Source organism: Podarcis raffonei, chromosome 5, assembly GCF_027172205.1.
Source record: "Podarcis raffonei isolate rPodRaf1 chromosome 5, rPodRaf1.pri, whole genome shotgun sequence".
In the NCBI taxonomy this organism is placed as follows: Eukaryota; Metazoa; Chordata; class Lepidosauria; order Squamata; family Lacertidae; genus Podarcis; species Podarcis raffonei.
Genome location: NC_070606.1, coordinates 3048076 through 3072161, shown reverse-complemented (window position 1 = coordinate 3072161; position 24086 = coordinate 3048076). Strand labels below are relative to the sequence as shown.

The 24086-nt window shown below is 40.5% G+C and overlaps 1 protein-coding gene across 3 annotated transcripts in view; it reads left to right on the top strand.

The window, feature by feature from the left end:
- The window catches only part of ATXN10 (ataxin 10), a 67792-nt gene that overhangs the window by 20116 nt on the left and 23590 nt on the right, over window positions 1–24086 (top strand). Inside the window, exons 4-9 of one of the 3 annotated variants that reach the window (XM_053387569.1) lie at window positions 3484–3580; window positions 5168–5332; window positions 13455–13535; window positions 16565–16712; window positions 18541–18649; window positions 20001–20164. In XM_053387569.1, coding sequence (XP_053243544.1) covers window positions 3484–3580; window positions 5168–5332; window positions 13455–13535; window positions 16565–16712; window positions 18541–18649; window positions 20001–20164 — 764 coding nt within the window. The remainder of the gene's footprint in view (window positions 1–3483; window positions 3581–5167; window positions 5333–13454; window positions 13536–16564; window positions 16713–18540; window positions 18650–20000; window positions 20165–24086) is intronic. The other 2 variants (XM_053387571.1, XM_053387570.1) reach the window with 2 other exon arrangements.

Genomic DNA, 24086 nt, shown 5'->3' with positions numbered 1-24086 from the left:
AGTCACTATAAAATGTAACTTTTCTGTTATGTGACAGGTTGAAAAATACTTTAAGTACTTGAGGCAAAGCAGACAAAAATAGTGGTAAAAGTTAAAGTACATTGATCCTGTTGTTGTCCCTGCAGAACTCCAGGGAAATAATCTTTGCATTTCTACCAGGTTCCTTTCCAGCCAGAGTGCAGTAGCAAGTGAATGTTGTACAGTGTTGTACCACAACCTAGTTTTGAATTTTGAACAAGATATTTATTAAGGGAAATCTGCAATCATTAGGCATATGCAGAAAATGAAACTGTCTAGTATTATTTTATTTTATAGATGGGAAAAAGGAGTTTCATTTACGTGCTCTCAAAGGCTTTGTCTCCGCAGCATGCCTGTAGTGCCACAGGGGCACGCTGGCATGTTAGATTGTTTTGAAGTATAACAGTTGGATTCATTCTGCAGTGCCAATTAATCCTCCCCCTTTGTCATGCTAAAATTTAAAATGGAGTTGTTTATGCATCAGCTTTATTCTGTATAGAAGACCATATATGCAACAAAGCTCTATTTTTTATTTATTTTTTGAACCCCTTTTCACCTCTCTCTGCAAAGTTCTCCTTCCCTCCCAGTTGCAGTGGGGACAGTCTTGTGATTGCCTTCAGTATCCTATAGCAGCAGTGGTGGCGAGCCTATGGCATGTGTGCCAGAGACGGCACTCTGTGGGCACGTGCACAGTTGCCCCACTGTGCTGGAGGTGGGAGGAGGAAGAGGGCTCACACACACGTCCAAAGCCTGCATCTCTAGTGCCATAGCTTCCGTGCTGGGGGTAGGGGAGGAGGAGAGAAGGGCTGGGTTAGGGTAAGGAGAGGGGGGGCTGCCGCGAAAGCAGCGGCCTCCCCTGAGAAAGGGAGGCGACTGGAGTGCAAAAAAACTAACAACCCCAAGACGGGAGGTGATCTGGTTTGGGAATTTGCATGTGGGGGCCTTAGAAACCTCCTGCGCTTTCTCTGGAAGGAAGCGTTGCTGAGGTCGGTGGGGTTTACTCCCGAGTAAGGGTGTGCAGAATAAGGAGGAGGGAAGCCTGGTGGGGCCTCAAAGGGGCCCAGGTGTAGGTGAGGGAATTAAGAGCAAGATGGTGGGCAACTCTGGGGTGTGAGGGATGGGTGTCCTCTCTGGAGGGCTGTTTCCCATTATAAAGAGTATCTGAGGGGTGGATCAACAGGACTTCAGCCAGCCGACTTCCCGTGGGACTGAGAGGGGGGCATGTAGACACGCTGGTGCAGGTTGCATTTTGCAACAAACAGGTGCTGAATTGTTGGCAGGCAGAAGGGTGACCCCTTTCGGGTCATGCGGTTTAGCCTTTTATCTTATGAATGTAGATGTTTACATATGGAAAAAGTATTGGAAGAGAGGAGGGTTATTGGTTTGTTCTTGTTTTCATTATGTATTTTGTGTTTTTTATCTTCTGTTTTCATGCTGTGAACTGCCCTGAGACTTGCACATGAAGGGCAGTATGCAAATTCAATAAATGAATAAATAGAAGGATTTGGATCTGGATGGAGAAAAAAAGCACTGAGTTATACCATAAAATTATATATCAATGGAAAGATAATTTAATAAAGAACTTTCATGAAGGATTATTTATTACAACAGCAGTCATAAAGAAGAAACGTGAAACACACAGAAAAATATACAGGTGAAATTGCCATGTTGGCACTTTGTGATAAATACTGTATTTTTCGCTCCATAAGGCGCACCTAGTTTTTAGAGAGGGAATGCAAGAAAAACAATATTATTTAAAGGGAGCGCTGAGCAGAACCTGTATGCATCCCATGCTCTGCTCAGCGCTCCCTTTCATGAGCCGTGTGGAGCGTGTGTGGCTTTTCCCTGAGGAGGGAGAAGGGCAGCCCATCACTGACGGGCTGCCCTTCTCCCTCCTCGGGGAAAAGCCCCCAACAGCCACACACACACTCCACGTGGCTCTTTAAAGGGAGTGCGGCTATCCCTGGCTTTCGCAGGAGGTGGGGGAAGTGTTCCGGCTTTTGGGATAGCCGCGCAGCCTGCATTTGCTCCATAAGATGCACACACATTTCCCCTTACTTTTTAGGAGGGAAAAAGTGCGTCTTATAGAGCGAAAAATACGGCAAGTGGGTTTTGGGTTGCAGTTTGGGCACTCGGTCTCTAAAAGGTTCGCCATCACTGTCCTATAGCATTCGTCTAATTAGTGTTTTGAGACCCACAGCCTGGGTCACATACCCATTGAAGGTGGATTGTGTGCCACCACTATTTTTCTTTTGGATGGCTTTTTTCTCTTTTAGGGAGGAGAGTGAAGAGTAGGCAAAAGAGAGAGCATGGGAAACCAGATTCAAAAAGGCCATCTTGTAAGAGATACATTTAAAAAGTCGCCCCCGTGTTTCGGTCTCTTTGACGAACATAGGCCCTGGGTTTGAAAAAGTAAAGATGTCTGGCAGCAAACCCGGGATGGATGTTGCTCTTGCCCGCAGCTGCACTTCCGCCTCCCAGCACCATCACGGCCCTTTGAATGAGGCAGTGGCGACATCCTGCTACAGATGTGGAAGGCTTTCGTCCTCAGGGTGGCTGTCTGTAGCAGAGCTGCAAAAAAAGGGAGGGAGAGGTGAGGAGCAGGGGGACCAAGCAGCACTGAGAAGGACATTTTGCACCTGCAAGGCTGCCAAATGCTGCTTGTCCTTCACCCCCCAGAGGTGTGCTCACCTGGCAGGGAATCCACACCTTTCCCATTTATGCTGTAAGAATTATAAGTCTGTATTCTTACATTTCGTGTCCCTGTGATATCACTGCTAGTATTTCTCTCTCTCTAACTTTATAGCCATGTACCTGCCTCCTTCAGATAACATTCCATGCATCTGATTAGGTGGACTTGAGTCCATTAAAGCTTATAAAATGATCAATTTGTTAGTCTTTCAGGTGCCAGTAGACTTTGCTGTAACAGACTAACATAGTCACCACTCTAGAATTTTTTCTAAATAGGTGATCAGGGGTCAGCAAACTTTTTCAGCAGGGGGCCGGTCCACTGTCCCTCAGACCTTGTGGGGTCAGACTGTATTTTTTTGGGGGAAATTAAACGAATTCCTATGCCCCACAAATAACCCAAAGATGCATTTTAAATAAAAGGACACATTCTACTCAAGTAAAAACACGCTGATTCCTGGACCACCCACGAGCTGGATTTAGAAAGCGATTGGGCCGGATCCAGCCCCCGGGCCTTAGGTTTCCTACCCATGGTGTAGATCTAGTAATTTGTGAATACGTAGCAAGCTTGTAGATTGTGAACATGTTAATCCTATACATGTTTCCTCAGAGCAAGTCTCCTAGATTTAAATTGCAATTAGTTCCAACCACATGTGCATAGCTTTGCAACACTAATGTGCTGCTGGACTAGATTATTGTGGCTTTTTTTGGATAGCTTTGATATGTTGTAAGGTGCTTTGACTGGGCAATTAAATGATTCTCTCTTTTCCCCTTCAGCTTTTCGCTGTAGCCTCCAGTTTCTTGGAAACATTGCAGCTGGAAACAAAGCTTCTCAGCACAGGATTTGGACTCTTGCTTTCCCTTCGCTTTTCTTGTAAGCATCTTGTCCCGCTAACAACAAATGAAATATTATATGGTTATATTTTAAGTTACCTTATTTACCATCCCTAAAATGTGTTTTTGGAGAATGAGAGAGTAGTACTTTATTTGTGTATGCTAATCACAGGAATCAGGTTAACTGGAAAAAAAATCTTAATATGCTTAACGTTTTGTGCCAAATCATATGCAGGTAGATACAATGGGTTTTAATTCATTAATGCTTGGCTAAATACAAGTTTATCTTGACCAAAATATCACAGTTTACATACAAAAATTCAGTTATGAATTTAGAACAGGATCTTGAAATTCTTTACAGCTAGGTTTTAATAGGATTGCTATGAATTTCAAGAAAACCTGGTCAGTTGATTAATTGTTGATTAAAGCTGCATAAATTTGGGTATTAATCGCATATGAATAACTCAGTATATAAATAACTTTACTTGCTTTTAGATGATTTACAAATTCCTGATGGCAGCATTTTAGATAACACATTTCCTTTTGCATGTGAGAGAAGAATAACTGGTTATATTAATATTGTACTGGCCAACTCATTTTTTGTCAGTTATGGTATTAAAATAGTTACAGTTTAAAAAAATTGCTGCCTGATATTAATTTGGGGCCTACTTTTAGTTAATTAATTGGTTGGAGTAACTTTGATTAAATAAATGTTGCAACCTAACTTTTTAGTCTAATGCCACCTCTAAGAGGAAATGCTAAATTCAAATAAATTGTTCCAGAAATGTATAGTAGTATTTGAAACCTTATACCCCTTTCTCAATGAAAAACTAATGACTTTGTATTACACTGCTTAGAATTTGCAAACTACTTTTTAAATTGCCCATTGCAACATTGTCATGAGGCAACAAAGTTTTTGAACAAAGTTTGACAGAGTTTGGGGGATTTAAATAGAAAAATCTCCATTTAAAAATCTCTACTTGGCCATAAAGAGGTCTTAACTCTAACCTGCTTCCCAAAACTGTGAGGGCAAGGTAGCAAACAATGAAGTAAAAAACACTGTACACAGCATCACAATTTAAACATTTCTAGTTACCGTTCCATTCCTATAAACATAAGCGCTTAACTTTGTATGAATTCCCTCTCTGTTTCCAAAGAGTGTCAAAGCAATTGGTATTAAAATGATGACATAATAATACAGCTTCAGTGCTTGCTTGTTTCAGTAGCAATTCTTAGATTAGCAGAACCAGACAGGAACCGATCCTGACCTTTCTAGTTTCAGGTAAATTTTTGGATGGATGGATGTGTGAGTGAAAACACTTCTCTATAAACAGGCCTTTGGCTGATTTACATTCTATGGCTTTTTAAATGTGTTTGGGGAGTGGTTTGTTTTCTTTGTTTTTGTTTTATTAAGTATTTTGTGTTCTTATTTTGTATTTTTATTGAGGGATTAATTGGGGATATCCATTAGAATAAAATAGCCCCCAAAGTCCCTTCCAACATTCTTAAGATTCAGTAAATACCCATCACCGTTTGAAGAGTTGGGTGCATTACACATTGGCTGTTGGTACATAGCCTAAACAATCCAGAACAATAAATATCCCTGCTTTTTCGTTTTGTTTTTGAGGAATTGCTTGAATCATCAAGATGAGAAAACGGTTGCCTATTGCTGTATGGTTCTTTTCACTTGTCTTAACCCTGAGAGGACAAGAGAACTACAGGAAGAAAGCAACTTGAACGTTGCCCTTGCTGTTCTGCAGGCATCCAGGAAGTACCCGGAATCGGAATGGACGTCTGTATACCTCTCCTTTTTCCCAATACATTGCCTTAAGTCTTTGATAGTTGTCTTTTCTCAGATGAGATGTGCAGCTTGCTTTTAACTTCTTTTAGTAAATACATTATAATAACTTAATCTTGATTTTAATTCTAAGAGAACCTAACAATATGTAAACTTTATATTGGCCCAAAATAAGACTGGGATTGAAAGAACTGAATGCCCAATGGTGCTCCATAGTCTCTGGTAGAAGTCACATGTTTCTAACAAGCCGGGCCATAATTGCAACAATTTCACACTCTTCATCTCTTGCTAGAAGTTGTTGTGGGAGGAAGGAGAATGTGATAAACCTTTTTGGATGTGCAAGTTGTTGGGCTTTTTTTTGCACGTCTTCAGGGCTCTTTGGACTCTAAAATAAAATGCCACTTGCAGATAGGGATGGTGAGAAATTTGAAACTCTCTTATTCACACTTTTTGAACTAATACATGAAGTGAAAAACAATTATCATTTGAATTCACACTTTTTTGTGCCTCCTTGAACGACACAATGAGGAATGAGTATCCAGACTGCTTTCTGTCTGTCAGAAACAATAAAGTGGAAAGTGAGGCGAGTGCTGTGCCTGCCTTGAGCTCTTTGCCGCTTACGGTGTTAGGACCCTGAACACGAGATTCATCACCATCATTCCTTTTGATGAATTTTGTTGTTTGTCCAATTAGTAAACTGCTATAATAAATCCAGTTCAGGGAGAGGAGGACCTAATGGACATTGATCCCAGCTGAGTGATGGAGATGGCTCTGGGAGGAGATGAGGGAAAAAGCAATATCTAGAATGGAAAGTTTATTTTACTCTGTATCTGAAGAAGCCATTACAGAATCAGTAAGATTCCTTAGGGCATTGGAGTTATCCTATTCCAGAGCTTGTATTTTTGGGAAGAATAACAGAGGTAGTTTTTCAGCAACTTGACACAAGTGGAGTTTGGTACTGGTTGTGATAGCTAGATTTTGCTGTGAGAAAAAAGCTTTGGAATAATTTTGTAAATAAAGCATTTTACAAGGAATAATAATATATTTTTTTAATTTATATGCCGCCCCTCTGACTGGGTTTCCCCAGCCACTCTGGGTGGCTCCCAACAGAATATTAAAAACACAATAAAACATCAAACATTAAAAACCTCCCTGGACGGGGCTGCCTTCAGGGCACCAGGCACATTTTGTGCCTAAAGATTCTCCATTTGTGAGCAGCTCAAAAAGTCTGGGTGCCATTTTTTGTGTCAGGTTGACACTCAATGACTACTGAAATGTAGGTGCATTGAAGTCTATACAGTAGTGTATGTTAAGGATAGACAATATGGTAAGGAGTTTAATAATAAAGAGTAGAGTGTTTTGAAAACTGAAGTATGGTACCAATATTTTTATTGTAAACACCAAATTAAACATGTATTAATAATTTCTGATAAAAATGATATTCACAATCGTGTCACTTATGTGAATTGCATATTAGTTCATGTTTATCAAAATGATAAAGAAAAAGTGTTGCTGAACCCTCCTGTGGCAACTAGCCATTCTCTTTTGGCGCCCACAACCCACGTCCCAGAAGCCACTTGGCTCCTAGCTTTTCTACCCCAGTTTCTAACACTGGCTGCCCTCAGATGTCTTCTAAAAGTCAGGTTGTTGTTTATTTCCTTGACATCTGATAGGAGGGTGGGTGCCACTACCGAGAAGGCCCTCTGCCTGGTTCCCTGTAACTTGGCTTCTCATAGGGAGGGAACCACCAGAAGGCCCTCGGTGCTGGACCTCAGTGTCCAGGCTGGACGATGGGGGGGTGGAGACGCTCCTTCAGGTATGCAGGGCCGAGGCCATTTGGGCTTTAAAGGTCAGCACCAACACTTTGAGTTGTGCTCAGAAACAGATATTTTGATTATTAAAAAGTCTTCTGTCTCTGAGATTCTTCTCAAAGAGTTAGCCATGGTTTTATATATTTAAATGTGAAAGGCAAGATACCATCTTTACTTTGATATACTGTGGTGGTTGCCTTAGTTTCAAATTTATTAGCATATTTAGTTGTTGCCCCCCCCCAAAAAAACCCAGGATACTCATTTTTGTTTTCTTACATAGAGGCTGACTGATGACTGATATACTCTATATACAGAAATAGTATATGCTATTGTTTTAAGTGGGAATTATTTTTTCTAGCACAGTAGTGGCCTTAAAAAGGGGGGGGGAATGGGACATTTTATTAATGTTGAAGGTGTGTGTGTGTGTGTATCTAGCTTTCTTCAGTTGTTGTTTTTCATCTAAAACAAGTTGAGCCCTCTTCCCATCTACCAGAAATATACACTGCTTAAACTGAGCATCTTGGCCTCACTAGATATGGTAACCTGGATTTCTTCAGGTGCAGAATTGTACTGAGGTAGGTTATACAGGTTCCTTTTTAAAACACAAAGCAGTTTAACTTGGTCTCCTTAGAAGGTAGCCTGGCCAAGGGGTCTTGGGACTCAGTTGATCTTTAAGAGTCATACTTGGCAACTCACTGTGGCAGAAACGTGGGCTTAGGGATGTGAGCAAATAGGATGCTGTCCACTTGGCTGCACCCTGTATTATGTGCAACCTGCGGTAGCTTACTTGCAAGTAGATTGGTCAGAGAGACAAAAGGTTTTCCATATATAAATGTTCCTGAAGCAATTCACAATATATCCAGTTAAAAGGACCTCAGGTATCAGGGGTGGAGAAAACATCTAGCTGAAATCTTGGATAGCCGCTAGATAGTAAAGGGGATAGTTTTGTGCTAAATACACCAATGGGTGATTAATTATAAGGCAGCTTCTCTAATCCTTATATTGTAATGATTAGCATAGGCCATAATAATAATACAAAATAGAGCAAGGATTTTGTGTGGATGTATTGCATTGCTGACTGAGAGTGTGAGTTCGGTGCAATACATACTGTGCCAAATCATAGATATATAGTCTCTCTCTCTCTCTCTCTCTGTGTGTGTATATCTCTCTCTCTCTCTCTCTCTATATATATATATCTATATCCGTCGTCTTCTACCCTGTTTATTATCCCAGTCCTGTAATCATTACTGTGGTTATCTACTCATATGTTTTCTTGGGTAGAGGGAGAGGAGATAGCAGAAATAAGATGGGAATGTCATGAACTGCAGTGTAAACTGATCCGACTGCTTCTCTGAGTTGCATTTCTTCCTTCCCTCCCCCTCCCCCTTTTATGTATAAAAAAACACTTCTTTACACGCAAGCAGATGAAAAGTCATGCCTTAGGCACTGGAAAATTTAAAAGTCTTCAAGAAGTCAGATAATTTTTTTCTATTTTGGTTTGCTCTAATCAACAGCAGAGAAGAGCCTTGTGTCTTTTGAAAGCTACCGCCTGTAAAAGGGAAAAGAAACAACATTGGACACCATATGTTATCTATTTTAAACATTGAACCTGCAAACACATACTGTATATCTGGGATAGGGAAAAGTGCTTCAAAGATGCATTATAATTTATCCAGTATATGTTATAAAAGCTAATTTAGAAAAACTATGGATATTCAATTACAGACTAGATTTAGGACTGGTGCTCCAGTCAATGAGCTTCAATCAGCTACATTTGTCATATTAAAATTACTGATTTGAAGAAAAAGCATTATTTGTCTTTAGATAATTTTAGAACAAGCATTCCCTCCTGAGCACCCAAGGAGAGCCTGAGGATCAAGCCAGTGGCCCACCTAGTCCAGCATCCTGGTCTCACAGGGCCAAGCAGATGCCTGCGCTCTGCCTCTACGCAGGACCTGAGTGTGTCCTCCCTTGTGGTCTTCAGAGGCAGACTGGCTCTGACAAGGGAGGTCCTAGTGCACAGCCCTCGTAGCTAGTAGTAGATGCCAAGCCTGCAAGAATGGCACTTTCCCCCCTCGTGATTCCCAGCAATGGTCTTCAGAGGCATCTCACCTCTGATATGGGAAGTAATACACAACCACCATAGTGGTAACCACTGATAGCCTAAACCTCCATGAATCTGTCTGACCCCTTTCCAAGCCATCCTGGTTGGTGGCCATCACTACATTTTGTGACGGCAAATTCCATAGTACAGTGTGTGAAGAAGTGCTTCCCTTTCCCCATTTTGAATCTTCCAACATTCTGTTTCATCGAATGTCCCCAAATTCTAGTATTATAAGAGTGGGAGAAAAGTTTTCTTGGTCTAGTTTCTCCACACCATGCATAATTTCTATCATATCTCTTCTTACTCACCTTCTCTCTCAACCGGTAAGCCCCCAACACTGTAACCTTTCCTTGATCATTTTGGTTTACTTTTTCTACATCTTTTCCAGTTTTGAAATACCCCTTTTGAGGTGAGGAAACAACAACTTTATTCCAAGTGTGTTTATACATGCAAAGTCCAGAAAAAAGCAGAATTCTTTGGGGAGGAACCATTTTTATCTGTTGATATAGTTGTGGTGGAGGAGAGGATAATGGGGGAGAAGAAACTAAACTGTGCCCTGCTGCTTCGCTTCGTATTTGTTCTTAACTGGAATAAGCATATATGAATACAGTGGTACCTTGGGATGCGAACGGGATCCGTTCCAGAGCCCCATTCGCTTCCCACACAGAACGTAAGACACGACGGCACGTCTGCGCGTGCACGGGTCGCGTTTTGCCGCTTCCATGCATGCGCCTGACATCATTTTGAGCGTCTGCGCATGCTCGAGCGGCAAAACCTGGAAGTAACGCGCTCTGTTACTTCCGGGTTGCCGCAGAGTGCAACCCGAAAGTGCTCAACCTGAAGCACATTCAACTTGAGGTATGACTGTATAGCTGATTCTGTACCTCCCTTCTACAAGTTTAAAGACCAGGAAATAGGGTTATCCTTCCCCACTTTGTAGGTACTTCAAGCTTGTGGAGCTAATCATGAATGGAAAGCCAGTAGTTGAGACCAGAGGCTGTGAGGAAGAGTTTGAAAAGGGAGTCATGGAATTGTATAATCATTATGCTATAATGTGTAAAGTATTCTCTAGCTGTGTGTAAAAATATTTTTCAGCCCTGTTACGGGTTGAAAATCCTTCCTTTCTAACTTAGGGATAGTTTTATTTTTTCCCCTACAAAATTGTGTGCTCTCCAAAAGACCAAATTTGTTTTTAATTCCTGGAAAGTTGGAGTTTCCTCATGTTCCAGGTTCCAAGTGCAAGTGAGGGTTTGATAGCTATTTCTCACTGGAAAAAATGTTCTTTAATTGTAGTGTTGCAACAGATACTTGACATCTGTAGAAGCAATGCTGGTATTCTACAAGAACTCTTTTAATAGTTTTCTCTCAAAGCCATGACTATATTTGACTTTTAAATGGGAATTGTGACTAATATAATCACAAACACCATGTGGAAATGATTTTTGTGCTGAAGCTGGGCAAAGCACATCTAATGGTCCTATTCTCAGCGTTGAAGCTGGGCCACATTGCATAATATAAACACAATGCCTTTGTGGGTGGGGCTACAAGTGGATCTGGCCGTTTGGAGTGTCAAGGGACATACTTTGCACACTATGAGGATGCTGCTGAAAAGGCATATTCCCCGGGTGAATTTGCCTTCTCTTATCTGTAATATTTAGGAGCACTTACGCCACGTTGTGAAGTCATTCTGTGAGTTTTCATGTCTCATTCCTTATCATAGGCTGGTGGAGAGAAGAAAAACTCAGAATGCAATGGTGTCATTGCATAGGGCAAGCGTTATGGGTGATGACATTTTTGGTGGTACCCCCATTTTGCATTTAATGTGTAACTTGGTTGTGATTCTGTTTGTTTTCCAACCCCCTTCCTTAATCAGTCAGATTTATTACTTGTAAAAGGTGTAATTTTGCTTCTTAAGGAAATGCAACTATTTTGGTTTGAGATGAAATAATCCTATAATCTGGTAAATCTTCCCTTCTCCTGTTTATAGCAAAATCATAGCACATGACTTGAATGGAGCTCATGCTCATGTAAATATATATAGGATTGCATCCTTAGTGTTCTGTCTCAAAAACCAAGTGCCTAGTTGGTTACCTGGTCACCTGAAATTCACAGTCAACAGCTAAAAAAAATTATGATTGTTTTTTCCATCTTTGTCCAAGACTGAATCCTGAAGGTTTCAAATGTTTTTACAACACTCCTTGTTACGCAGCAGTGCATGATCCATTGGACAAAGGGGTGCATGTGGAAAGAACATTAGATTGGGAATCTCCATTTTTGTAGTTTAGGAAAATCTACAGAGGAATTTGCCTACTTCTGTTATCAAAGATGTCCTGGCTTGCGTGGGACAGGGAATTTAATCCAACTATTTGTGTGCATATGAAATTCAGTATCATAATTGAGTTATCTATTTAGCATGTTTAACCTATTGTCTTCTGGACATTTACAAATGATTGCATTCTTGTTTCTCCCATTTACTTTATATTGCGTTTAAGTCTGCCTAAACAATATCCAATTCATTTTTTTTTTTAAAAAAAAAATACCATTTACTATTTAATCTTCTTAAACTGGGGTCAAGGTGCAGTGGACCAACTTCTGAAGTGTTGCCAGCCAGGACAGGAAAGGAGGGGGGGGGAGCATTTGTTATATTTTGCAATGCTACCACTAAGCTAGCATACTTGAGGGGTCTGAGGATTGGGCCACTTGGTGGAATACATGGTGTTTTGGATCAGACAGAACCAAAGCTTTGGCAACCCATTCCACCTGGATATGCCATGTTTCAGGACATTTTGCTCTCTACCGCTGGTGATAGCTTCCACCTGACCAGATGAAGTTGTGCCTCTCCTGTGGCAGCCACCCACCCTAAGCTGGTGAAGATGATGATGATGATGATGATGATTTTATACCCTGCCCATCTGGCTGGGTTTCCCCAGCCACTCTGGGCAGCTTCCAGCGCATTTAAAAACAAAATAAAACATCAAACATTAAAAACTTCCCGATACAGTACTGCCTTCAGATATCTTCTAAAAGTTGTGTAGTTCTTTATCTCCTTGACTTTTGATGGGAGGGCGTTCCACAGGGAGGGCGCCACTACCGAGAAGGCCCTCTGCCTGGTTCCTTGTAACTTCACTCCTCGCAGGGAGGGAACCTCCAGGAGACCCTTGGAGGTGGATGATGGGGATGAAGACCCTCCTTCAGGGGTATACTGGGCTGAGGCCGTTAAGGGGTTTAAAGGTCAGCACCAAGACTTTGAATTGTGCTCAGAAATGTCCTGGGAGCCAGTGAATTTCCTTTAGGACCAGTGTTATATGGTCCCAGCAGCCACTCGCAATCACCAGTTCAGGATTAGTTGTAGTTTCTGAGTCACCTTCAAAGGTAGCCCTATATAGAGCACATTGCAATAGTCCAAGCGGGAGATAACCAAAACATGTACCACTCTGGTGAGACAGTCTGCAGGCAGGTAAGGTCTTAGCCAGATGGAGCTAGTAGACAGCTACCCTGGACACAGAATTGACCTATGCCTTCATGGACAGCTAGGAGTCTAAAATGACTCCCAGGCGGCACACGTGGTCCTTCATGAATTTAGGAGGTTAGGGACTGCAGTAGCAATTAGCAAATATATTTATAGGCTAGAATTTCTAACAAGATTGCCTGTGATGCATGTCCAGGGCTGGACTTAGGTTTGATGAGGCCCTAAGCAACAGAAGGTAATGTGGCCCTTTATATGTCCAGCTGTCCTTTGTCAACAACAAATTTTCACTGTTTTTTGTGTTGAATATATGCTATATGGTAATTTATGGACCTAATAGGTATCTGAAGCCATTTGCACATAACAAAATATGCCTTTTATCAAAGTAATTGTTGACCTTATCTTATATTTTGGAAATGTACACCTAGTTTTTCCCCCCTTTAATTTTTTTGGGGGGCCCCAAGAGAGTGGGGTCTTACGCTACAGCTTGTTTAGCTTATACGTAAAATCCGGCTCTGCACATGTCCATGGTTGCAAAGAAAAAAATAGTTAAATTTGTTGTTTTTTTGACTTCTTATATAGTTTAGCAGGTACTGATAGAAATGTAACTTGATTAGTGACCAACTACTATAAAATGCCAGTGTGAACTAACTTTGCACAGTGCAAAGTAGCTAACTTTTGCAGTTTTCCTACAACCAACAACAGTTTGTCCTATTGTTTTTCCTCCTCTTTCAGGTTCTTGATTGTTACCAACCATTTGCTGAAGTGCCCCGAGTTGGTCAAAGCCATGTATGCCAAACTGAGCAATCAAGAAAGGTAACCCCAAAAACCAATGTGGGTTTCAGCATTTAGCATTCCATATAGAGTATCCTGTTCACATGATTTGAAAAAAAAAAGTGTGGTTTCATAGTTGGCACAGAATCTCTAAATACATGTTTCTATGTCAGTAATGGTTTTAAATTGGTTGGTTAACATTACAATTTAGCCACAACTGGCAGGGATTTAGATAGGGGTTGCAGAATCCAGGTTGGCGCCCTTACTCTGTAAGAAATGCACACACAGAAAGAGAAAATGAAGGCAAGATTTCATGCTTATGCCTTGATTTCATAAGTGCACCGCACCCTGTTGTATTTCATGGCTCAACTTATGCAGCCATTTAATAGCTATTTGAAAAAAACAGATTTGCACCAAATAACTTTAGATATGCTTCACTACCTTGCAAAGGAAGTGCACAATGAATGCGACAATGCATTTGTGCCATGTTCTTTTATATCTCAATCTGCACAAACATGCACATAAATTCTGTGTATGGAAAAGAGCAAGTGTGCTATTCTTCAAAAAGGAAATGGGTGGGGTAGAAGTTGCACATTATATAAAGTGAGGTCAGAATCTACAATATGCATATTTTTAACACAATCAGCCAGGCCTCATTAAAAAAAAATATAAGGAGATGTGGGCCAGCAACTGGCTGCACCACTATTTAGTGAACAGAAACCTGAAGTGCTGTTTAGGTTAGATTAGCACCCTGCGGATGGGATTTTTTTCTGGGGAGCGGACACGGTATGATGATCTATTCTGCATTCCTAACCCCACTTACATGGGAGTTAGCCCTATTGATTAGACATAGTTAGGATTACAGTCTTAAGTGAGTATGTTTTTTACTCATCTAGTTTTTACTGATTTTGAATCTGAAGCAAAAGCTGAGCTTTTAACTTGGCTTGAGGCCTGCCCTTACCATTTAGTTTATATGCTGCACTTAACCTTAAGTCGAACCTGTGGTAAGCTTCCGCTGAGGTTTTTAGACGTATAAGTTACTCTTTAGTTTTAAGATGTCAGTTTCATACCCTAAATTTGAAACTGAACTACGGTTGTAGCTGCGGTTTGCTGCAGTCCCCCAAGGCTGCCCTGCTAGAGTTAGAGCAGGAAAAAAAGGTTCAACAGACTTCTCACCCCTAGGATGCCACTCCTGAGCTATAATTTTTACAGGGTTTAGATTAAGCTCCTGCCGCCCATTGCCTTTCCCCTTGTTAGAGGGGAACAAGTTGTACTTTAGGAAAATACATGAATAAATGGTTGGTAAACACAGTACAGTGGTGCCTCGCAAGACGAAATTAATCCGTTCCGCGAGTCTCTTCGTCTTGCGGCTTAGCGGCTATTAGCGGCTTAGCAGCTTTAAGAAAAAGGAAACAAACTCGCAAGAACTCGCAAGACGTTTCGTCTTGCGAAGCAAGCCCATAGGGAAATTCGTCTTGCGGAACGACTAAAAAAACCGGAAAACTCTTTCGTCTTGCAAGTTTTTCGTCTTGCGGGGCACCACTGTACTTGCCCTTTCCATGCCCAACCCAACTTGCTTGTTACCTTGACAGTTTGTTCCGGGGCCCTAGACTTTACATCAGCTTCGCAAGGAGCAAGCAAAGCTGTCAGTTATCACTTTTCACTGTTGGTGCTAGCAGCAGAACTGTCAGCAATAGCAAAAGAAATCAAGCAGTGTATACATTTTATGAAACAAACAAACAACAATATAAAAAGTTACCAGGGAGCTCCCTCACACAGAGCCTGCCACTTCTGGCCGCAGCCCTAACAGCCAGAAAGCAGTAGAAGGGGCAGTGGAGTGGCCTCCTCCTGCGTTTCTAGCTTGACATTTTCTTTTATTTTTACTAGTCTGCTTTTTACTCCCCAGAGGGGCTGGCAAAGAAGGGACCAAGTGCTCTGTCCAACCTCTAAAAGCCCCTCATATAAGAAATAGCAGAGAATTTCATTTTACAGGCTATAAGTTTTAAGACTTGGGATATAGTTTGGGAATCAGGATTCGTCTCAAGAGAGCATCTTATTAATTTAACAATAATTGGACAACTTAAATTGGGGTGGGGGTTGTTAACATTTTGTAACACAAGAATTGGGAATACTGTAACCTAAGCAGTTGACTCCATGTGAAGTTAAAGGAGTATATTCATGTATCTTATAAAACTCTACTGCCTTTTAAATTTGGAAAAAATGAGGGTTATCGTTTGGAGAAAAGATTTAAGAACTTCTTCTTCAGAGAGGTAGGGCCAAAAATATAGGAGCCAAAAAGCACTTTTCTGCCAGTACATCATTGAAAGAGACCTAATTTAAGATAATATGTGACACATCAAAGAATGAATATATGGAATGGATATGTTTGGATGCTTGAAATGTGGAATGGTGGATGCAGTCTTATATGTTATGAAGATGTCCCACAGTTCAAAATGATTGGGCTCAAGTTATAAGGATCAGTTTGCAAATTGACATACTAACAATGGTTCTAAATTGTATAATGAATGTACCAAAGAAACCTGATAGTTAATCTTTTGCCAGTGGCCAGCATAATACTTGTTCAATACTGACAAAAATTGTCAGCTCATTCTACTGGAGCAGCAGATTCCAGCCTGGTGCCCTGTTTTGGAACACAACTTTCATCTGCCCCAGCTAGCATCTCCAGGGGTCAAGGATTATGGGAGTTGTAGTCTTAAACAAGAAAGAAAAATAAAAAATGGGTCATTTCTTGAATTTGATAAAAGAAATATATCACACATCTGGTATAGACTGAAGGATAAACTGAGCGAATATTACCTCTTACTTCAGTTTAATTGTTGTAAACCACTCTGATTTTTTTTAAAAAATGAGTAGTGGTATATAAACATTTTTATAACTAGGTAAGTAAAAATCACACTTAAGGTGTGGATTGGAATTTCTTTAGTGAGAGACTCCATGAGGCATCAGGAGATCTGTGGTGGCCTAGCAACTGTGGTCTAATTTAAATATATTGATTGTGCCCTCCATTTGGTAAACAATGTAAATAAGCAAGGCTTGCATTTTTATTCTAGGGCTTCGTTTTTAGAATTGATACAATCCGAAATTGGTGAAAACAATACAGTTATCAGTGCAGAAACAGCCAAATTTCTTGTAAATTGTTTCAAGGAGAAATGTCAAGCAGTGCTCATATTGGCTTTTGCAGAAAATGATGATGACGAGGTAAGTATATTTTTATCTGATGTTGTAAACCTGGTGAAACGTGATCTGATCTAGAGCTTTGTGGCTCTCATTTGCATTTACCAGTTCAGCTCACTACAGTTACTCCATACATGTCCTGTAAGACATTGATAGGAAAGCAGACATTTAAAAAACAAATGTTAATAATCATCTGCAACCATGGATTTTTCTGCTGTCTTGAAACAAATAGGGATGTTCTGTGGGTGGGCAAACAGCGCAAGAGCCAATTTATGAGATCATGGTGATTGAGTCTGTAGTATCAAGTGCATGAAATATCAGAGATGTCTGGATATGCATGTCCCAGTAATAACTTGTAATATTGCCACACAGTTGATATATTAGCTGATACAGTTCGTCCTAATACTTGTGGCTAGATCACATTGAAAATTACTTGTACTCTCTTAGGCTACAAATGGGGGATTTCTTTGTTTGAATTCTTCCCTGTGGGAAGGGAAATAGTCTTCTGATTTGAACAAAATGTCAAGGAGAAGGCTGGAAACCATATCTCTTTCTGAAATCTAGTTCTTTATAGATATATGGAAAGGAGGAAAATATACAATCATACCATCTTCTCAAATGGATATAATCCAGGAACAGATTGATCTGCTGTTTCTGTTAACTGGTTTGTTCATGCAGTTTAGAAAATCCTGGATTTATGATGACCTTTATCCAAACATTAACACTTCTCTATCTTATAGACTGGATTTTCAGTTGCAAGGGCAATTCCTGTCTTATTCAGGAAAGCCATAATATAGCACACGGCTCTGCCACTGTAGCCCATAATTATCGCTTTCTAGTCTTAAATTTGATATAATCTGTTTTCTGCATATGATGATTTGCAATTACCACAGTTGGTACAGATCAATCCAGCTGCAGTTAGACAATTCCAAGCAACAGCTCTCAGGGTGAATAAATAATATGCAAATGACAATAATTTCCCTTTCTATCTAATCACAAATACTACACATTATTTCAAATGAATATTTATTGAACTTTAATGTAAATATAATTACTTTGCCACAAACGATTTAATTCTGTTGCAGAACAATCTTATATTGAAAATAATGTAGCTAGAGACTTTCTATATTTCTGTATTTCTTTATTTCAAGTTTGTGTTTAGTTTTTGGAGTATCACCCTTGCAGCAGTATTTCTGTTCTTGATTATGTATTTGTGATTCTGAGGTTGATTGGATATTTGTAGTACAATATGCTCATTTTTATGGAGGTTTGCATTTGACTATGTTACAAGGCTTTTGAATTAGAAAAAAATCAGTACAGTGGTACCTCGGGTTAAGAACTTAATTCGTTCTTGAGGTCTGTTCTTAACCTGAAACTGTTCTTAACCTGAAGCACCACTTTAGCTAATGGGGCCTCCCGCCGCCGTATCACCACTGCATGATTTCTGTTCTCATCCTGAAGTAAAGTTCTTAACCTGAGGTACTATTTCTGGGTTAGCAGAGTCTGTGACCTGAAGCATATGTAACCTGAAGCGTATATAACCCGAGGTACCACTGTACCAAAGAAGGTTGTAAAAAATTCTGCACAAGGGTAATAAAATTTCAGTGCCAAAAAAACCTGAATTCTGCAGTCTGTACAAAACATGCAGTTTTGTTTGTTTTGAATAATCGTGCATTTATGCTACATTGGGACAAGGAACTGTGTTTGCAAGTAAAGCTTACCCCATGACCATTTGCAATATCCTCTAATACCATCTGGCAATTTCAGTAGGCATTTGCTGCCATAGGTGCTAGAAATTTACTTCTTAAGTAGGTGAAAACTGAGATTTCAAACTGTTGCCTGTTTTTCATAGGAAGCACTAGTCACGATTCGGCTTGTTGATGTTCTTTGTGAAATGACATCAAACTCTGGACATCTGGAATGTCTGCAGGCTTGCCCTGATTTGCTTGAGGTGACTGTCAGTAAGTAAGAAGCACACACATTTTTAAAAATGTAATAATCTAAGGAGTAATGCTTTGTATTCTACTTGAAAGTAGGTTTTATAAGGAACACTTGACAGTTGTGACCAATAACTTAAAAATAGGAAGCAGAAAACTGATAGCATGTCTTCCAATATCTATATTTGGATGAAAAAGGTATTCAAAGGTTTGCTAAAGGATTAGCTAACCATCAGGTAAAACGTATAAGCTTTGGTGCGATATATGTTTATTCCAAGATATTGTGTATCTTGTATTAAAAAATCACATATATGAACCAATGTTCACACACTACTTTCTGCATGCCTCTGTTCTTCACATTGTACAGAATGTGTGAAACAGAATTGAAACTTGAATGCTCCTGTGAAGTAATTTGGTAGTAAATGTTATAATACCTTGGTGTTGTGGCAGCAACTGGAGCTCAAGAGGAGCACAGCCAGAACTTTTCAGCAGTGTTCACTAGAGTTGATTCACATTAAATTGTAGTTTGTTTTTAACTCTGATTCTATGTGACATGTGAACTAGGCTTATGAATTAAAGGACTCTGTTTGATTTCTTATCTATTGTACCAGAGCAGAGGACTAAACAATAATTTCTAAAGTTGCACACTGAGCAATATTTGCTACTTTTGGTGCAAAAGAGTTTACCAGTGAGCTTAGAGATCAATAAGTACTTTTATGAATTTTCACCCAAATAGCCCTGCTGACTAATTAAACATAGGATAGCATAGAACACTGAAACCATATGTTAATGTTGAGGGTTCCCGAACATTCTTAGCCAGCAAGTTTTAAAGTATTTATGCAGCATATTTAAATATGCTGCAAAATACATTCAACTTGATGCTTGAAATGTTGGCTAACTTCAGGAAACTGCAGTAATATGACTCATTATACTAGCCTTAATTGAACCAGTGCATTTAGAACATGAGTTAGAATGTCACATACAGGAACCTGATCTTGAACAGGAATATTTTGTCTAATGCATTTTCTGTTTTTACTTTTTGGAATGATTCCCAGGATACTCTCAGAGACCTCAAATACACACACATCACCCCTCTGACCTCCCCATGCCACCTTTCCCCTTCCTGGGTCGTGCCCAGATTCTCCTTCAGCTCTCTGTCCTTGCAAAGAGGACCATCTGGTTCCCCTCCTGGGGAGACTTCTGGGACAACCTATTACAGATTTTAGTAGTGTTTCTTTCAATAGCAGTAAGATGTAGATTGATTTCCTTTTGTAATTATATGTTAATAACTATGCAGTAAAACAAAACTTAAGTATCATGGGCGTTATAAAGATAATGTTTTAAAAAATAAGACAGAATTATTTTCTCTGTTTAGAAACTTTGCAGCTTACACATCTTGCTGGGAAGCAGAGCACAAACATCTTCACAGTGACTCATTCTGGGCAAGAACAAAGCTGTCATCCAGCTGTGGGGTTTAAGTCACATCTAATTCGTTTGATTGGAAATTTATGTTACAAGAATAAGGCTAACCAAGACAAGGTAAGAAAAGCTAAAGACTGTAAGCAATTTGTTGTGCAGTTCATAGTACAAAAAGACATTTATATCTTAGAAATTTTGCAAAAAAAAGTCTCAAGCGGGTAATAAATATGGTATGCTGCAAGGGTGCTTTAAGTCAGTTGTAATATTTAAAATCACTTCCATTAATTCCTGGTGTTTCATGTAGGACTGCATGTATATGCTAAAAATACCAAATTTCTACTTATTATAGGGAGGGTAATAGCTCTGACTGTGCCCCCCTGCTGACTTGAGATTTCATGAGGCAGTGTCTGCAAACTTTCAAGCATAGCTTCAGAGCTGTAGGAGCTAATACTTTTGAAAACAAACATTGAAACTAATTTCAAGAAACTAATTCTGCACTAAATATAAGCCACCATTTATTTTTTATTCTCCAAGGCAAATTGGGATGGGGATGATTCATCACCTATCTTTTAAAATAGATTTGATCTGTCAGCAAACTCAGCCTCCATTGGGAACAGGGGTAGCATTTAGTGACTCAAATTCCCCATAGTTCAAAGGTGGGTTTATAAGCCACTGACTAGTTGATGCTTGAGAAATCTTCAGATTGTCCTATCTCAGTTCATTAAGCAAAGAGGTGCACAGACCTTTTGCCCACACACACAGTCCCTTTCCTCTTCCCTTTGTGACTTGCAGCAGTTAAACAAGGAAGGCTCTTATTAACATATTTCCTTGTTTCATCTGAATTGGGAAACTTATTACCAGATTTGGAACAAGCCAAGGTGTTACACCACCATTTTTAGAAAGTATTTAATTGTCCCAAACTGGTAGCCAGAGTTTCCTGCTTTAGATAAAATGGGAAACTATAAACTGTATATTTATTTCCTGCTTTAATTGCCTCTTACATCAATAATGGAGTGAAGGGGCTGTTTGTGCAAGAAAAATGATTGTGCATATCCTGGCTTAATAGGCTGAAATATTATCTGACCTGCGGCAGTGTCATTTTCCATTTCACTATATAGAAAAGTTATTGCCATTGTGTAGGTGTTACAGCATTTAATACATTTGTAAACCAATGAAAATAGCTCACTGAGCTGAAATAAGTGCTTTTTACAATGGTTTTTCACTTCTTGTTGACAACTTGTGTGAGGTTGTTTTTGGTGAGGTTTGTTTCTTCATAGTTTGCCTTGGGGAAGAATAGTCAAGTTTGAAATACTTGGAATTTTGTTTGGCAATAAAAAACAGGTTTTTTTCTTACTGTGAATTTCAGTCCCCATTCCTGATAGGGATGACTCCCCCTACTGGAGACAGGGAATCTTCAGCTTGCAATGTCCTCTCTAGAGGGGAGGTGTCATCCCCTCTCTCCAGGCAGAGTAGCAGAGCAGAATAACACCTCAGCCCTCAAGCAGCTGCCCATACGCCAGCCCCACTGCTGGAGCACAGGACACTCAGACACAAAACATGTGGTTAGACAGCAATGCAAAAGTTAATGTCCCAGAACTCCTCCCCATATCAATCTACAAATCAACCACAGCAGCCAATAAAGTCAAAAAATTATGCAATGCATAGAACCAGAGGAAGATAGCGGAGGGTGGAATGACCCCCCCCCCAATTACGATATATGTAGGTCTGCCTCTGAAGACGGTTAATTCAATGGCCAGGTTGCCAATGGCACAGGGTACCAATTAGTTTCCGGACCCAATTCAAAGTGCTGGTTTTGACCTATAAAGCCTTAAATGGCTCAGGACCACAATACCTTAAGGGGCATGAGGTTCATACCTCTGTATAAACCTACTTGGACCCTTAGATCATCCTCTGAGGCTCTTCTTCGTGTGCCTCCTCTACAGGAGGTCCGAAGCAATCCTGGGAATTTTTTTGAACTAAGGAAGGCCTCAGAATGAGAGGGGGTTTCTCCCTTACTCACGCTCACCTGCTCTGGCAAAGAACCTGGAGAATCACCAAAGGCAGCTTGCCTGGAATCTCCAAATGCATAGATCTCCTCTGTGCCAACATCGCAAGGAGAGCGCAGTCATCCTGTGCACAGATGCAGAGAAAAGGTGGGGAAAGCAATGCGACTGAGCCCACTGCAGCAGCAGCTGCTCAAACTCCCAGTTAGCACTGGGACCCAAAGGTGCAGTGATAATGCAGCCAGTCAAAACTGCTAGACCAACAGGTGCAGCAATCACGTCTCTAGGAGCTGCTGGGGCCATCCCAGAAACGCTGAGTTGCTGAAACAAAATGGCGTTCCTGCTTTTTTTAGAAAGAGGCTCCTGGCCCTGTGTCGCCTCTGTGGACTCCTCCTGTGCCTGCCTGGCAATCCAGTCAGAATCCAGCTGCTCCCTACAGTCTCCCCAGAGAACAGGGGGCGGGGGGAGGAAAACGAAGAGAATGAAGTAGAAATGAATAAGCTGGGGGAGGCAGCCAAGAGGAAAACAGAGTGAAAAAACTCACTCAGAAAGATGATACAGCAAACAGGACGAAGGAGAAGACTAGACAAAGGGGAAATCCACACAAAACAAGCACTCAGGCAAGTGTTTGTCTTCACACACAGAGAGAGACACAAAGACCCAGCCATCCCTTGAGCAGGCAGGGTCACTGGGAGAGAAGGGGGTTGACTCCTCCCCTCTGGAGAGGACCTTGCAAACTAAATACCCTGCCTGTAGGGGGAATCCTCCTCTATCAGGAATAGAAGCACCCCCCTCCGTCTGATGAACATTCTTGGCACCTTCTGCCTTACATATATGCTGACTTTATTCTAAGATCTTACAAGAAATGGCATGCAGTCAGTGGCTAAGTGGCTGTGCCAAGATATCCCCCTGCCCTGATCCAACATGGGAGTTGCCCGTGTGATGTGCACAAGCCACATTTTCTGTGTTTTTATCCATTGCTGCTATGTGGGAGCAAATCACAAGGAAGCAGTTTTGTGGCAGCATATATAGCAATATTAATGTGTAAATTGGTCCAAAGCTGTGTGTGTTTTAAAAAGTCTGAATACAGAATGGATGTAAGAAAAAAACTTGGATTTTTAACCAAATAATACTTGCTTAAAAGATTCATTTGTAATTGTGAGACTAGAGAATTGGTGAGTTTTAATAAGGACAGATCTTTCGACAACTTTTAATATGTTTGAAGGGGAATCTTGCTGAATTAACAGTGATACTTTGTAGGTGAAGAGGGGATTGCTGTACAATGTCTCCATTCTTATTCAGGAAGATGCAGGGGGTTGTGATGGACACATGGTCAATTGTAAAACAAGCTGTCCAGCTAGATTTCAGTTCTCTTGCCTCATTTAATTTCTGGATGTATAAGTACTGAGGAAACTAAAGGCTGAACAAATGTTGATTTAAATTGAAACTTTTAGAGAGTGGAGTCTCAAAGACATGAAGAAAATGGGCATAATTATACTGATAATGTTGTTATAGGATCTTTTAATTTGCCAGTGGGGTTTGTATTTGCCTGGAGTAATTGTTCTCAAAATCAACCTATGAAAGGGGGGGGGGAGAGGTGAAACTATGAAATCCTCTTGGATTACCTCATACAGTACTAACAATTCTTAAGTGAAAGGTTGAACTGTCAAACACACCCTGTAAACAATTTCTGTAATCACCACCACCACCATCATTATCTTCATCATCATCACAGTAAAATCCACTTCAGCCCTCATTCTGTAAGGGTGACTTATGTGTGTAAGCATACAGATACAAATGTTTATCCCTGGTCCCTTTGCATAGGCTCACCTGGGTCCCTCTGAACAGGTCAGGTGTGCCTTTTTGGAAATACCCATTCCCATCCATGTCCGCTAGTAGCACACAACTGTAGCAGGATCAGGAATGATTTTCTTTTTTGTTTCTATTGCCTAATTAAGGAATCAGTGAAACCTATCACTGAAGGAACTGCTTCCCCACATGGGGTTTGCTAGCTAATGCTTTGCATGCACAGAATGATA